Source organism: Syngnathus scovelli, chromosome 16 (assembly GCF_024217435.2).
Source record: "Syngnathus scovelli strain Florida chromosome 16, RoL_Ssco_1.2, whole genome shotgun sequence".
In the NCBI taxonomy this organism is placed as follows: domain Eukaryota; kingdom Metazoa; phylum Chordata; class Actinopteri; order Syngnathiformes; family Syngnathidae; genus Syngnathus; species Syngnathus scovelli.
Window position 1 is genome coordinate 7,426,058 of NC_090862.1, and position 13,988 is coordinate 7,440,045.

Consider the following 13,988-nt stretch of genomic DNA (forward strand, 5'->3'; position numbering starts at 1 on the left):
AAGAGGGGGAGGGGCGAGGGATGCGGAGGGGAGGTGCCCACTGCGCACGCGCCCAACCCTCACCGCCACCACCCCCCACCCCTCGGGCTGACACCACTGCCGCCCTCATGCGGCGGCAAGGTGAACTTTTCAGGTGTGTCTGCACATGCAGATTCTCTGCTGCTCTGACTTAGGAGTGGAATTTAAATCATGACAATTAAAAGACACAACCTAATCAGACAAGCAAAAACTTATATACATAAAACAGTTGTCATCATAAAAAAGTTATGAGACTTATTTGTTGAAAAATTCTGAATGAATAACATTTAATAACCTACATTTGGTATGTTAAAGGCACCTGAACGATCACCTTCATTTAAAAATAATTTCAATGATGGGGTTGATTTTATAAGTTAGATCTATGGATGTAAACATTTTGCAACATAATAGAAAGGTTATTAACGGTACATCTTTAGACTCCAAAAGAGTGGTTGTGGTTTGTTTTCCTTTAAAGGTAACGTTATATTTTGTTTGCACATGTTCTTTTCAGAATAGAGCACCAACAGGGTCATACGTTCAAGTGTACTTTGACAAAGTGGATCAAAATGAAAAGAACACTTGTGTTCATAAAGTTTTATACAGAAAAAAAGGACGTGTGACGTCATGACGTAGATGGCACGAGATTACCGTAAAGCACGTAGAAAACGAGTAAAATTCTTTGAGGGGGGGGGGCGGTAGTTGTGTATTGCGCATTACTCTGTACTTGCGCAAAGGCGGATGCAACTGGGCCGAACTGGAGCGCAGTTTAGCGTTCGCGTGAGTTTCTTAGGGTCATAGAATCAACTTGCTGATGTGTCCTAGCCTGCCAACTGCCAGGAGGACTCGCCTCGTGCTTCGGCCTTTGGGAGGATCGCGCAGCCACCCCACTTCAAAATGGCGTCAACACGTGTGGGCGGGAAAGTGCACTGCGTCTCTACTCGGATAGTTGCGGTAGTTCTGGAGGGAGCGCTAGAGAGGCGGGAGCGCCGCGGCAGAAGACGCCAACCGACGAGAGCATCAAAGCGGCCGCAGCGAGCAAGCGAGCCGTCCCCCTCCGCACGCGACCCACCCTCACTTTGGCCAGGCGGAGGCGGCGGCGGCTTCCCCAGCGGCTCTCGGCATGAACCGCTAGTATGAACGGAACCGTGTACATTCCGTTCTTCCAGGGCCAGCTCGAGTCTGTTCTGGAGCAGGTGGTGCAGCTGGCCGTCCACGAGATCAGCTCAACGGTTGGCTCCAGCCTCAACGCGTTGCTTCTCGAGGCCGCCGTCCAGGAGCAGGAGAACAGCCGGCTTCGGCTCCGATTGCAGGCGTGGGAGAGTCCCCGCGGGCATGACGAGGGGGGCGCCAACAACCGGCAGGGCCAAGCGGAGGCGGCGGCCCGCGAAGACGACGGCCCGGACGCGGGCAGGACAAAACGCCAGCAACTGGCCGAACCCCGCGGATCCACCGGCGTACCCACCGACAGCCGCAGACTCGAGCAGAGGTGCCGAGTCGTGGGTAGGCGAACGAGCGGGCGGCCGTTACACAACAACACACAGCATGACACGCCAGCTAGCCAGTCTGCGTGTTACGTAAGCTAACGTGCCCACGTCACAGGCTTGTTTGTATGATTGAGTGGCGGACAATTGCAATGGGAAAAAAAATATGTGCATATATATCATAATGACGAGATCCAAAAATGGCGAATGATCATGTGCTCGTTGTGTGAGGGGGTGTGGCAGGAACGTGGCAGGGGCCTGATGTACGTCACTGTGATGTCAACACAACACAGGTCAACTGTCAAGTGTTCCTGATTTTGGTGGCTTGATTTCCAGTTCAACTGTCAAAAGCATTTTTTTTGTTTATTTGGCAGTTTTATCCCTGCTGGTGTGCAGGACCTGCACTCACCAACATGGCTGCAAAGAATGGATAATTTGTTTTTGCCCAAACATTCGCCAGATGTACGCCTGTACATGTCTTGTCATGTTGAAAATGTCCAGGTCGATATCTTCACTAATGTTGTTTTTTGGCTTGTGGCCTCTCAGAGCAGCTGAAGTGCGCCATGGAGCGCGTCCTGCACTCGGCCCTGTGCCAACTGAAGAAGATGGTAGAAGCATCTTTCGATGACCTCCTGCTGGAGATCACGCAGAAGGAGTGCGAGAGGCAAACGCTGCAGACCCAGCTGGACCGCTGGCTGGCCACCACGCACCAGAAGGCTCCAGACAAGCCAGGGTCTGCCAGCGGCTTAGAAGATGCCCTCAAATACGCCTGCCGAGAGCAGCCCAAGGCTGAGGATGCGGGCGTGGCCCGTGGAACGAAAGACAATGCGGACGCCGTGGCGTACGGGCAGGAGTGGTCCGGAGACATCTGGAAAGGGTCAGTGGGAGGAGGCGGGACGGCTGAGCGCAGTTCAAGGGAGAGCCCTACCCCACCGCCGCTTCCTCCCCACATTATGGAGCTGACCCTAGAGTCGTCCCCCCTGCAGGATCCCCGCTGGACGCCCCTGGAGGACATGGACGTTCTCGGCCCCGACCGGAACGCCGCTCCTCCACCTGTACCTCCGCTGAGCCCTTCAGGTGAGCGTAAACACCTGATGTTTGACACACTTGCCGGTCCAGAACTGCAAAAGCCTTTTTTTTTTTTTACCTTTATGTATTTAGAGACACATTGAAAGAAAGATGACTGAAAACAGCAGTTTACAGCAACAACTGTTGAAGCTAAAGATGACAAAGCAATTTAAGGGAAACTCAGCAAGCTCTCAATGGGTTGCTTTTCCCTAAACAGGAAGTTGGGGCGGTCGCTCGTCAGCCTCCATGTTGCAGCGTCTACTGACGGCGTCGCAGCTCCCGGAAGACCACGCAGGCGGCGCCCACAAGAAGCCGCAGGGCGCTGAGGTGGCGCCTGCTGACCAGGGCGCCAAGCAGGAAGAGGACGAGCACAACCAAGAGAAAGAAGAAGAAGGAATAGAAGAAGAAGAGGAAGAGGAGGATGATAAAGGGAGAAAGGTACTGTTACCGTGACTACAGTTTGATGCACTTTAAAGTGAAGGCATGGTGACATTTGACTGTCCTTCATTCTTTGAAAATTTCAATTAAATCTGGAAAAAAAACACAATTTGTCATCTGTGCGCAGAAGAAGCGACGCAAGGTCTGGTCCGAGTGCGAAGACTGCGGCCGCAGGTTCAGTCGCTTGTTGCTGCTCAAAGCTCATCGGCAGATCCACGCCGACGCGGGTGTCTCGCCATCCCAGTGTTTGCACTGCGGCAAGACGTTCTCCTCGGCCGGCCGCCTCCGCAGCCACCTGCAAGCCAAGCACCAGTTGTAAGACCCCCCGCTACGCCTTGCCCCAACCCATCGGCACAATGGTACACGTCCACATGCGTGCGCTTATGTTGGGTCTTTGTGACCGATGTCAAATGTGCCAAAAGGGAGACGACGCCTTCATTGTGACGATGACCACTCCAGTTTTCTGCGCCATCGTCGAATCGATCACTTTTTCCATTTACGTATCCCCCCCGTCGCCATAGATGATCGTTCGCAATATGTAAATTATAAGAAGCAGCACTAGTTTAGATTTTGTTTTTTTATTGTGTTGCCACTCATGCATACTTGAAGCACATTTAAACACCCCAAAACTTAATCAAAGAAATTGTCGGTAAATCTGATTTGAGATACAAGTGTTTTGAGTTACGAGCACGGGCAAGGAAGCAATTCAATTCCTATCTCAAGGCTTTCGGGAGCAACAAATTATGAATGATCTCAACGCGACTACCGCATTTACTCATTCCAGACTCTCCTGAAAACTCAAAAACAAAACTACTCCAAGTATTGCTTCAAAACGAGCCGTTGAGCGCGGGTTCACCGGGTTCGAAAGTTGTCTGCGACGAAGCTGACGTCGGCTCAGCGCTTAGGACTGCTGTCAAGTTTATCCTCATGTTTCACTTGTAAACGTTTACTGTGACTTGCTGGCGTTCCACCTCTCACCTCCACATACCTCATGACCTCATTAGATGGTGGTCTTTCCTTTCCGTTTGTTACCTCAGCAAGAAGGCTCGCCACCAGTTTGTTTCCATTTGGCGGCGATGGCCAAGCACTGACGAGAACAAACTGCGCATCAATGTGAATTTCTCTGCTTTTGATTTAATTTGCTCTTGTAAAACATCAAGAGCTTTTCATAGTGTTGGCAAACAGGAGTTTGACCAAAAGTGATTGACCTCAACTGAGAATTCAAAATTCAAATCTGATCAGGTGAAATGGGTGCAGATTAGATTTAAAAAAAAAAAAAAAATACAGGTTTGGGTACACTTGATTGTCAATGAGCAGTACTGTAAAACTGGCTTGTCAGCTCTGAGCTCTGCAGCCTGCCCTCCATTTCAGTATTGCCGTTATTCCGAGCAAGAAAAGTCACTTCACTAGCCGGTCCCGCCAACTATATCTTAATTTCTTTCACGTCCATTCTTGAATCAATTTAGCTGTTTTGGACGTAACATTTTACTTTACTTCTCACCCTCAAAGTACGAAAACTGAAATATTAATTGGAGCTTTTCTGCTTGACTTTTGTTTTTGATTTATTGTTTGTTCTTTGCGATGGTCCTGTTTGTGTCAAGTGACACATGTTGACCATGAGAATGCGTGAGCGTTTTCCATCTGGAAGTACATGTGCCGTCTTGGTGAAAACATGGAGAAAGACTCAATGTCACCTTCTCCTGTTCAATCGGATGTCACCTGCTATCGTCGTGTCCTAATTCCTTGCCGATCTGATCGCATTCATGCAGTCGATATCCTCGTCATTGATATTTATATGATGTTAAGCTGTATGTTTTGACAGTGGGCGTGGTCTGGAAAAAACAAAAACATTGGGACTGGATCTTAATGGACTGCCCCCACCATCCCCTTATATTTTATTTCCTTATTTTAAAGCAGTGGACTTTTGATTGCTACTTTTATTCTTTCTAACTTGAAATCGGAACATTTTCTCCCTCCTTGTTTGACGTACAGCAACACTTGTTTTGTTGACTTGGAACAGTCGTGTTGGCGCTAAAAGGGAAGAAGAAGCGATGCTCTTCATGTACAAAAGCGCGCACACAAATGGGATCAAAAGTGTGTACGTTTAGTTATTGGATGCAATACTTTTGATACTTTTTGTATTTGAATGGTGACCATTGATTTGAACTTTTCAATGTTTTAGTGTTGACCAAGAACATCAATAAATGTTGACAAATGAGCTGCTCCTTTGCTAAATTGATGTTGTCACGGTACAGTCACGTTTTACTTGTCTTCAGACGTGAACCAATGAGCAATCTTAAAAGCTACTCTAATGAAGATGTCCTGTCCAGAATGGCCTGTCTACTAATTATGTAATATAATTCATGTTATTTTTGCGTTCTCAATAAGTGATCATGAAATCCTATCGATCCGGTTTTGAAAGTGGCGGTTACCATGGTTACCCGCCTCATCGGACGGAGGCCAGGCGGAAAGGAGGCGGAGGAGGAGAAAGAAGGAAGAGGAGGGAGGAGGACTTAGCCACTGTTGGAGGGGAGGAGAGGCCGAGGTGGACGTGGCGGGTCCGCCGCAGTTGGCCACAAGTCGCGGGCAGTGGAGCCGAAGCAGCCATGACGCGGAACACCCGCAGGTAACCAGCCGCCGAAACCAACAGGCCGCCGGCCATAAGGCCCGCCGAGCCGGCCGGAAGCCGGGCCTCCACCGCCTTCTTTGCATCCTTTGCGCCGCCGCCGTCATCTGACGCGCTTCGGCCGCATCTGTCAGCCGACCCCCGCTGCGCCTACTCGGCGTGTTTAATACGACGAGAAGAGAAGTGGGGGCACAGGCGGGGGGGCTCCCCTTCCCGCTCTTGCTCACTTTCTCCACCATGCTAACCTTAGCTTAGCATTCGCCGACAAACAAGATGGCCACTGCCTAGCTGTGTTGCTAGCCCAATAGCCTTGGCACTTTTTGTTCTCTTTGTGGTCATCCAGTTTTCGCGTCTCGTCCCCTTTCTCCCCTCGAGCGAACATTCTCCAGTCATGTCATTGAAAATAGTCCACAAGAGTGTGACACGATGCGAGTTAGTCGGAGAGGAGCCGCCATGTTCCGTTGCTCTTCGTAGGCCACATTCCAACACTCGGCGGATTCGCGTGGCGGCGACGCGACGACAACCCGCTAAAAAGCCTAACGGACGTTAGATTCAGAACAAACCTAGCACGAGTTGTTCATTCAGCGCCCACAGTGACTGAGCGGATGGAGTTCAGTCAAGGTTTTGTTTCATTGAATGTGTTTGCTCTTAATTAACACGTAATGAGTGTTAATTCCCAGGAAAGTGCACACAAACAAATCATACCTTGGTCCCCTAATTTATCAGTAACCTAAAGGGGGCGCTCGCAATTTCACCTGACGCTAAAGTACCTGCAGGTAACATTAGCAATGGAATGTGCAACTATAGCAGTGTCTAAAAAATGCTAATGAAGATAAAGTAAGAGCACTGAGAACCGTACTTGAAACATGTTCGTCCAGGGGTGCCTAAACCCGGTCAGTGTGAATATAAATCTTGCATCATGTCTAAAATAAGTCTACATTGGGATTTATTAAACAGTGCTTGGACTGAATTGTTACCAAAGCTTTTAAAACAACATCAAATTGAATCAAGTTGCAACCTTGGACATTGAAATTGTGTTGTCTGTGCAGGCCGCTAACGGTACGGCACGAGTGCTGACATTGGCCTCGGTTCCTCCCATTCGCCGTCAGTTGGGCTCCTCCTCAAGGCCGTCGTCTCGGCCCCTCCACTTGGCGAACGGCGTCCGGAGCGGAGGTCTCGGGCGCGGTGGGGTGCAGACGGAGCTCTGCCCCTCACCATGACGGACTTGGAGGCCGAGTGTCTGAGTCTAAGCCTGGCCTCGGAGGGCGGCTCTCCTCCGCCCCCCCTGGAGTCGGGCGGCCCGCACTCGCTGGCCCTCCTCACCTCGGAGGGCCCCACGCCCACTCTCAGCTCGCTGGCGGCAGAAGTGGCCGAGCCTCTGGTCATGTTGCCGTGCGTCAAGAGCGAGCCCGAGGACCTGGAGGACCTGGAGCGCCTGGAGCCGATCCGCACTGTGGACCTGTCCGAGATCCAACCGCTGTCCACCGCTGAGCTGGGCCGCGAGCAGATCAAGATGGAGATCAGCGGGCTGGACTACATCAAGGCGGAGCATCACCGCGCTGACCTGGACCACCACCTAGACCCCTTCCGCCATGCCGACGACATGGACTACAAGTCGCATTATGAGACCAACTGTGTGTTTGACTACATCTCCCAGGTACTGACTTGCACATTGTACAAAAGTTAGCATGAAACTTTTCAGAATGAACCCAAAATACGGTTTGGTTTTGTAATAGTAGTAATGATAACTTAAATAATGATAATATAGAAGAAATACATTTGTTTTGCATTTTTATTGTAGGTAGATCATTTTGACTTGATCACCTTATAAGTAGCTCACTAGCTGAAAATGTGTGGGCACCCCTGCTGTAGTTAATATAGTGTTGTAGGTAAAGAACAAATCAACAGCGAGCGTATTAATGCGAGCTAACCTTAAAAAGCAAGTCAGGACTGACACATTTGATTGTGGTGTGTGGTGTTCTGCTTCCCGACTTGTTTGCTGTCTGCGGCAGGTGAGTGACACCCTGGACTACATCAAATCGGACCACCACGTGGACCTGCAGTGTTACTACGCCGCAGAGCTGGGCGACTCGGACCTGGCAGCGCCACAGCCGCCGCACAACGCTCTGGAGTCTATTCACATGGCCGAGCTGCGCAGCGAGCTGAACAAGCTGCGACCCGACTCGCTGATGCTGCTGGATGGGATGGCCAAGTCCGAGGCTGACTTCCCCTACCAGACGACGGCGGCCGACCAAGGGAAGGCGACGGCGGGCAAAAGCCTGACGGTGAGAAAGCCACGCAACATGCAGGGCGAGAAGCCCTTCTCGTGCACGCAGTGCGGGAAAAACTTCAGCACTCTGGGCAACCTGAAGACGCACCAGCGCATCCACACGGGCGAGCGGCCGTACACGTGCGCGCAGTGCGGCAAGAGCTTCGGCCAGGCCGGCAACCTCAAGCGGCACCAGCTCATCCACACGGGCCAAAAGCCCTACGTGTGCGCCCACTGCCCCAAAGGCTTCACCAAGGCCGACGACCTGCGCGCCCATCAGCGGCTGCACACGGGCGAGCGTCCCTTCGCCTGTCACACCTGTGCCAAGACCTTTGGCCAGGCCAAGGAGCTCAAGGCGCACCGGCTGAGCCACACGGGCGAGCGGCCCTTTTGCTGCCAGCATTGCGGCAAGAGCTTCGGTAAGGAGACGGCGTACCGCAACCACCTTCTTGTGCATGACGTCGCTGCCGCTGCTGCCGGTCAGGCCAAGCCGTTTTCCTGCTCGCACTGCAGCAAGACTTTCAGCAACGCCGCCGTGCTCAAGACCCACGAAAAAATCCACTCGGGAGAGCGGCCGTTCGGCTGCGCGCAGTGCGGCAAGAGCTTCGGCCGCCTCGGACACCTCAAGGCGCACCAGCACGTGCACACGGGTGAGCGGCCACACACCTGCGCACGCTGCGGCAAGGCCTTCAGCCAGTCGGGCCACCTGAAGGCTCACCAGCAGATCCACAAACGGGAGCACGCCGGTCCAAACGCCGATGCAGACGCTGTTGCAGACGCCGTTGCAGACGCCGATGCAGACGCCGATGCAGACGCCGATGCAGACGCTGATGCAGACGCCGATGCAGAGGTTGATGCAGAGGCCGATGCAGAGGCCGATGCAGACACTGATGCAGAGGGACGTTAGGCAAACGGACTGATGGACGACTGTTTTTTTTTTTTTTTTTTTTTTTTTTTTTTTTTTTTTTAAATACATATAGCCACCTCTTTGTTACCTTTTGGCGCCTTTCTGATCGTTACTTCTTCTGCTCTTTCGTGCGCATGAGTGTGGAGGTGTGTCTGAGGAAAGCCGCTTGAGCATTTAAAAAAAAAAGTGTTGCGCACATTTGCGTCATTCCCGCCACACACAAGCAGAGAAGAGGACATTCCGTCAGTAATATGCTTAGCAGATACGCCAACTTCCTGCTCTGCATTTTCCAGGCCTGCTCTATTTTCGTAGAGTTTCATTGTCATGACACCTAAATTTGGACTTTGTTACTATACCTGCAAAAAGCACTTTGGTACCGATACCAAAACGGTACTGCGGCAAATAATCCAAATATCAATTCACGTAGTGGAATGGAGGACTTGCAGAAATATGACAATTTTTACTCATGAAAGCTGGAAATTCTGAGGATTCTGACAATTTCAACAAGGCCTCCAAAAGATTGATTCAAATAATGGCCAACTAATTGGATAACGGACTTGTTAGTGATGAATCCATGAATTGTTGCTACAGCTCGAAACAAATCATTGGTTAAAGCTTACGTTTGTACTAGTGGACCAAAACTGACGTGAGTAGTGGTAAAACTGCTTCTAATATGACGCTTCTCCGTGTGAGAACTTGTCATACGTCCATGGACACCTGTCAGATGGAATGGATGCTCAAATGGCTTTCCACAGGCGTTGCCAAGCAACTGACCAATCGCGTGACTAGCTTGGTGCTAGCAAACATTAGCTTGCAGTCACACTTTGTTACACGGAAGTCTGTGTACTTTTCTATATTTATACACATCGATATATATATATATATATATGTACACACTCATATCAACTTGTACATGCAGTGGTGCGTTTGACTGGAAAGAATGTTGGTCGGTTTCCGATCGAAAGAAGCTTAACTTGTTTACACTGATGACATCGAAAGGATGACATCATTCTGACCAACTTTGCTATGTTTTTCTTTTCTACGTCACATTCCTTGTGAGCAAGTGCGTGTGTGTGTGTGTGTGTGACAGCATCCCCTGCTGGGTGATTGGAGCCTTTGTGTTAAGAGGCAGTGAATGAACTTTTTTTTCCCACCTCTTTCGCCCGACAATGATTACAGGTTAATCATCTCTTTGTCTTTATCTTCATATCACACACATTTTGTACCAGTCTTTTATGATCACATGCCTTTTATTGAAACGAACCAATTTCTTGTACTGCCAATCAAATATAAAAAAAAGTTCTCTTTTTGTCTTTGCACCAGTCTTTTCATGAACTTTGACTTCCGATCTATTAACTCCTCTTGCCAATAATGCGGTTTGAGTTGTTTAGCTGTCATTTCTCAGCAGCTCCGCCCACATCCCTTTCTAGCCCCGCCCATTCCTTGCGTTTCCGCTAGTCTTCTGACTCCCTGTAAGTGTAGCCTTTGCCGGCAGGGGACGCCCTCTTGCGCACAGTTGCAGCAAAAGGTATGTGAAGCCTTTACGCATGAGTTGCTCATCAAATGTGCTCGATGACAACTGTAGACAGTTTAGAGAAGATAATATCGCGTAAATAATGCGGTCATGCTTTGATTGGACAATATGTAAACATTCACAAATCAGGAGGAGGAACTGAAGAGCTAATTGGAGGCAGGAGTTGGCCAATTTATGTAAGTATAAAGATTTTATTTTTGATTGGTGACTCTAAAAAATAGAATATTTTGGTAATTTATCAAGTCGTGTGAATGTGAATTGTTTGTAATTATTCGCTCACTCCCTAAATCACTAGAAATTTTGAAGACAGCCAAACATTTTCTTGCAACTTTGTTGCAACACACCACACCCAGACACAACAAAGTTATCATTTCAGCTCTTTATTGTCGACTTTGTTCACGACAACGTTGATGTCAGCGAGACACGTAAGATGAGGTCTTGGAGGACGAGGTGACCACCCTGCCGTCTACCACCTCCTCTACCACCGTCACCACGCGCTTGCTCGAGCTTGAGGATGTCGAGCCGGTGGAAACACTACGAACCAATCAGGACAGATGTGAGGGCCACGAGCGGAAGTACGACGCCAACGGTGAGCTTACGTGACTCACCTGGTGACGGTCTCGCCCTCCAGCAAGCGGCGGTACTCTGCAATCTCCATCTCTAGACGCGTCTTGAGGTCCAGGAGCATTTGGTATTCCTGACGTTGGCGCTCCAAGTCAGCCCGCAGCTGAGTCAGCTGCTCCTCCAGCGAGGACACCTGCAAGACGGGAGAATGCGTTACTCGTGCTTCCCGGCCTGACGCTTCTGGCCTGCCACTTCTGGCTCACCTGCGTCTGGAAGCCTGACAGCATCACGGAGTACCGGTTCTGCGTCTCGGCCAGCGTTCCCTCCAGCGAGGCTTTCTGAGGAAATGAACAACACAAACGCTCAGAAGAAGCTTCTGAAATCATCTACATGTCGTAAAAGCTTGAGCAACAAATCTGTCATTGTTCTGACCCGCGTGTCTCGACAGTGTACATATGTAGCTTCCTGTTAGACAAGCCCGCATAGACTCTGATGGTACCAATTATGAATCAAGTTAAGATGAACTCAAGCACCCATCTGAAACTGTCCCAGCAGTTTGGTGAGCTGAGGGACAGCCGGACTTTGAGTTGTGAAGTGGTTTACCATGCCCAACATGGACTGCAGTTCAATCTGGAGCGCCTGCAGCCTCCGTTTCACTTCGTTGACCTCTGACCTGGACGTCTGCAAGCTCACTGTCTGTGTCTGCACTTCTTTGTTGAGCTCCTCCGTCTGAATATACACACAACCATGCTGTGGGCACGCACACACACGCAGACACCACACACACTGGAAATACCGCTCTGCACCTTGGCGTTGAACCAGGCCTCCAAATCTCTGTTGTTCTTGGCCGTGATGCCCTCGTAATGTTCCCGGATTTCGGCCATCATGGCTGCCAAGTCCTGACCTGGGGCTGCGTCGACCTCCACGTTCACCTGACCGCTCATGTGACTGCGCAACGCCAACAGCTCCTACACACGTAGATTAGTCGTTTGGATAAGAAGAGATGAAGGAAATTCAGACGGAAGGCACAGAAGAGGGAATTTGCAAAAGACATGAAAGTGTAGATGAAGATGCAGGTCACCTCCTCGTGGTTCTTCTTGAGGAAGACAAGCTCCTCCTTCAGGCCTTCAATCTGCATCTCCAGGTCGGACCTGCTCAGGGTTAGCTCGTCCAAAACCCGACGCAGTCCCGCGATGTCGGCCTCCACCGACAGCCGCATGGCCAGCTCGTTTTCGAACCTGTGGCAGCGGACCAGATGATGACCAACATCCACGGAGGTCGAGAGACGCTCAGGATGCCGACTCACTTAGTTTTGAAGTCTTCTGCTGCCAGTCTTGCGTTGTCGATGCTCAGGTGGACCGCGCCGTTCATCCGGGTGGCATCCAGGATCTGCAACAACAAACGACTCGGATGTCATTTTTTGCGTCCCAAGTTAACAACGCGGCTGTTCGATGTTTTGACGGTTACCTTGGCGTTCAGGTCGGCGATGGTGGCAAAGTAGGCAGCGTAGTCGCGGCTGGCTGGGCCAACCCGACTGTCCAGGAACTGACGGATCTTCAACTCCAGCTCCGCATTGGACTTCTCCAGGGAGCGCACCTTTTCCAGGTAGGTGGCCAGCCGGTCATTCAGGTTCTGCATGGCAAACTTCTCGTTGCCTATCACTGCGTCGTTCCCGGACACGGTGATAGAGGAGTAGCCGCCGCCCATGCCCGCCGATGAGATGCGCACGTCGGAGCCACCTGCGCCCCCGTAAACGCTGCCGGCCCTCATGGCCATGATGCGACTGCTGCCCATGGAGGAGCCGCCGCCCATGGCGGAACCGGTCCGGACTGACCTGGAGGAAGTGCGGGAGCTGAAGGCGTTCATGGTGGTGTGCTGATGCTCGGTGGAGAGTGACGAGCGGCCGCGTACCGCTGCCTTTTAAAGAGTCTTTCTGTCAATTGTGTATGTGTCAGTCTGTCAATCTGGTATGTGGGTGTGGTGGGGGCCAGAGTGGAGGAGAAGGGGGGGGTCACCATTGACACCAACTTGGAGGAGGGAATGTCACACTGCTGAGGAATGAAAACCAGCAGGTCCGACTGGACGCACGCCACTTTTGCTTTTTTAAGACAGCACAAGAGAACTTGAACTGCTCTTTGGACCCTTTCCATCTCTTTCTTTCTGCTTCATCTCTGTTTACAATCTTTTATCAGATCAGATGATCAAGAAAGACAAGATCGTCTTCTTTAGATCGTAGAAGGCAATGCTAGTTGGATAAAAGGCAGCACTCCATTAAAATGGTGGGGCAGGTCGTAAGAAAAGAAGTGCAATTGCAACAGACTAAAATCATCTTGAAACGTATTCACATCTCCGAGATATTAGATCATATGAAGTCTCCTTCTGCAACGCTGTTTCTCCTCCATTTCTTTGTTGAGGTGCTCTTGGGAATGATTCATGCACATTTCTTGACAGCTTGATTTGCAAGATTGTTGACATGATTTGTCTTCCGATTCACGATCTGCCACATGGCGTTCCACAAGGTTCACACCCAAGTCTTTGATTTGTTTTTCCTGTCTTCTTGTTCTTCCTGATTGCAAGAATATACAATGAACTTTAAGTTCATCTGTGTCTCCAAGATATGTATTATTACATTTGTTTTCTTCGTTTTCGTTTTCGTCGAGGCACTTTTGCCTAGAGGTGATTGACAGTAATTTCTTGACGGGTTGATTAGTGAACTCACTGACAGAAGATTCATCTTGTGATTTATGAACCTTCGTGCTGCTGCCGTGCAGTGTATTGCAAGGTTCGCACCAAAGACATTTTGGTTTTGAGATTTTTCTCTGCCCTATGCACCGACTTAGGTTGTTGACATGGCCATTGTTTAGCTAGCTTAGCCCTGACTTTGAGTCCCGTCCAAATGCCAAGTTTTCCCCTTCTGAACTTTACAACACGAAGCGCTCGTCAATCAATCATCACACTGATGCTTCTGAATGACGCCCAACCTGACCTGTTTCATTCCACACACTTGACTGCATAACAAGTACAAGCTACTACAAGTTGTTTCTGGTTTTCACTCTTATTAGGTAACTAATTGAGGAAACCAA

At 50.2% G+C, this 13,988-nt stretch overlaps 3 protein-coding genes across 4 annotated transcripts; 2 read left to right on the forward strand and 1 right to left on the reverse strand.

Annotated features, from left to right (window-relative positions):
• Window positions 1-390: 390 nt before the first annotated feature.
• si:dkeyp-113d7.10 (zinc finger protein 394) lies at window positions 391-5,223 on the forward strand. Of its 2 annotated transcripts, none has more exons than XM_049744396.2 (4): window positions 391-1,518; window positions 2,046-2,576; window positions 2,785-3,005; window positions 3,136-5,223. In XM_049744396.2, the coding sequence occupies exons 1-4, from the start codon at window positions 1,152-1,154 to the stop codon at window positions 3,322-3,324; spliced, it is 1,308 nt and encodes a 435-aa protein (XP_049600353.1). In that variant the 5' UTR covers window positions 391-1,151; the 3' UTR covers window positions 3,325-5,223. The 2 variants fall into 2 exon arrangements, with proteins under 2 accessions (XP_049600353.1, XP_049600352.1); XM_049744395.2 differs by having other exon boundaries at window positions 401-1,518; window positions 3,133-5,223.
• Window positions 5,224-5,463: 240 nt separating this feature from the next.
• si:dkeyp-113d7.1 (uncharacterized protein LOC407709 homolog) lies at window positions 5,464-10,116 on the forward strand. Its single transcript, XM_049744381.2, has 3 exons — window positions 5,464-5,631; window positions 6,681-7,288; window positions 7,644-10,116. The coding sequence occupies exons 2-3, from the start codon at window positions 6,848-6,850 to the stop codon at window positions 8,805-8,807; spliced, it is 1,605 nt and encodes a 534-aa protein (XP_049600338.1). The 5' UTR covers window positions 5,464-5,631; window positions 6,681-6,847; the 3' UTR covers window positions 8,808-10,116.
• Window positions 10,117-10,705: 589 nt separating this feature from the next.
• Window positions 10,706-12,833, reverse strand: LOC125983275 (keratin, type I cytoskeletal 13). Its single transcript, XM_049744397.2, has 8 exons — window positions 12,373-12,833; window positions 12,212-12,294; window positions 11,987-12,143; window positions 11,712-11,873; window positions 11,509-11,634; window positions 11,169-11,243; window positions 10,950-11,098; window positions 10,706-10,875 (listed from the first exon to the last, which is right to left on the reverse strand). Exons 1-8 carry the CDS (start codon window positions 12,769-12,771, stop codon window positions 10,755-10,757), a joined length of 1,272 nt encoding a protein of 423 aa, XP_049600354.1. The 5' UTR covers window positions 12,772-12,833; the 3' UTR covers window positions 10,706-10,754.
• Between the last annotated feature and the right edge of the window lie 1,155 nt (window positions 12,834-13,988).

Excerpts from the sequence above, each read along its gene's own strand:
- LOC125983275 (XM_049744397.2), bottom strand. The coding sequence starts at position 12,771 with ATGAACGCCTTCAGCTCCCGCACTTCCTCCAGGTCAGTCCGGACCGGT. Across the intron at positions 12,144-12,211 it reads GCAGAAGACTTCAAAACTAA|GTTCGAAAACGAGCTGGCCA; the intron begins GTGAGTCGGCAT and ends CCGCTGCCACAG. Across the intron at positions 11,099-11,168 it reads TGTCAGGCTTCCAGACGCAG|GTGTCCTCGCTGGAGGAGCA; the intron begins GTGAGCCAGAAG and ends CCCGTCTTGCAG.
- si:dkeyp-113d7.1 (XM_049744381.2), top strand. The coding sequence starts at position 6,848 with ATGACGGACTTGGAGGCCGAGTGTCTGAGTCTAAGCCTGGCCTCGGAG. Across the intron at positions 7,289-7,643 it reads TGTTTGACTACATCTCCCAG|GTGAGTGACACCCTGGACTA; the intron begins GTACTGACTTGC and ends TGTCTGCGGCAG.
- si:dkeyp-113d7.10 (XM_049744395.2), top strand. The coding sequence starts at position 1,152 with ATGAACGGAACCGTGTACATTCCGTTCTTCCAGGGCCAGCTCGAGTCT. Across the intron at positions 1,519-2,045 it reads GCAGAGGTGCCGAGTCGTGG|AGCAGCTGAAGTGCGCCATG; the intron begins GTAGGCGAACGA and ends GTGGCCTCTCAG. Across the intron at positions 3,006-3,132 it reads AGGATGATAAAGGGAGAAAG|AAGAAGCGACGCAAGGTCTG; the intron begins GTACTGTTACCG and ends ATCTGTGCGCAG.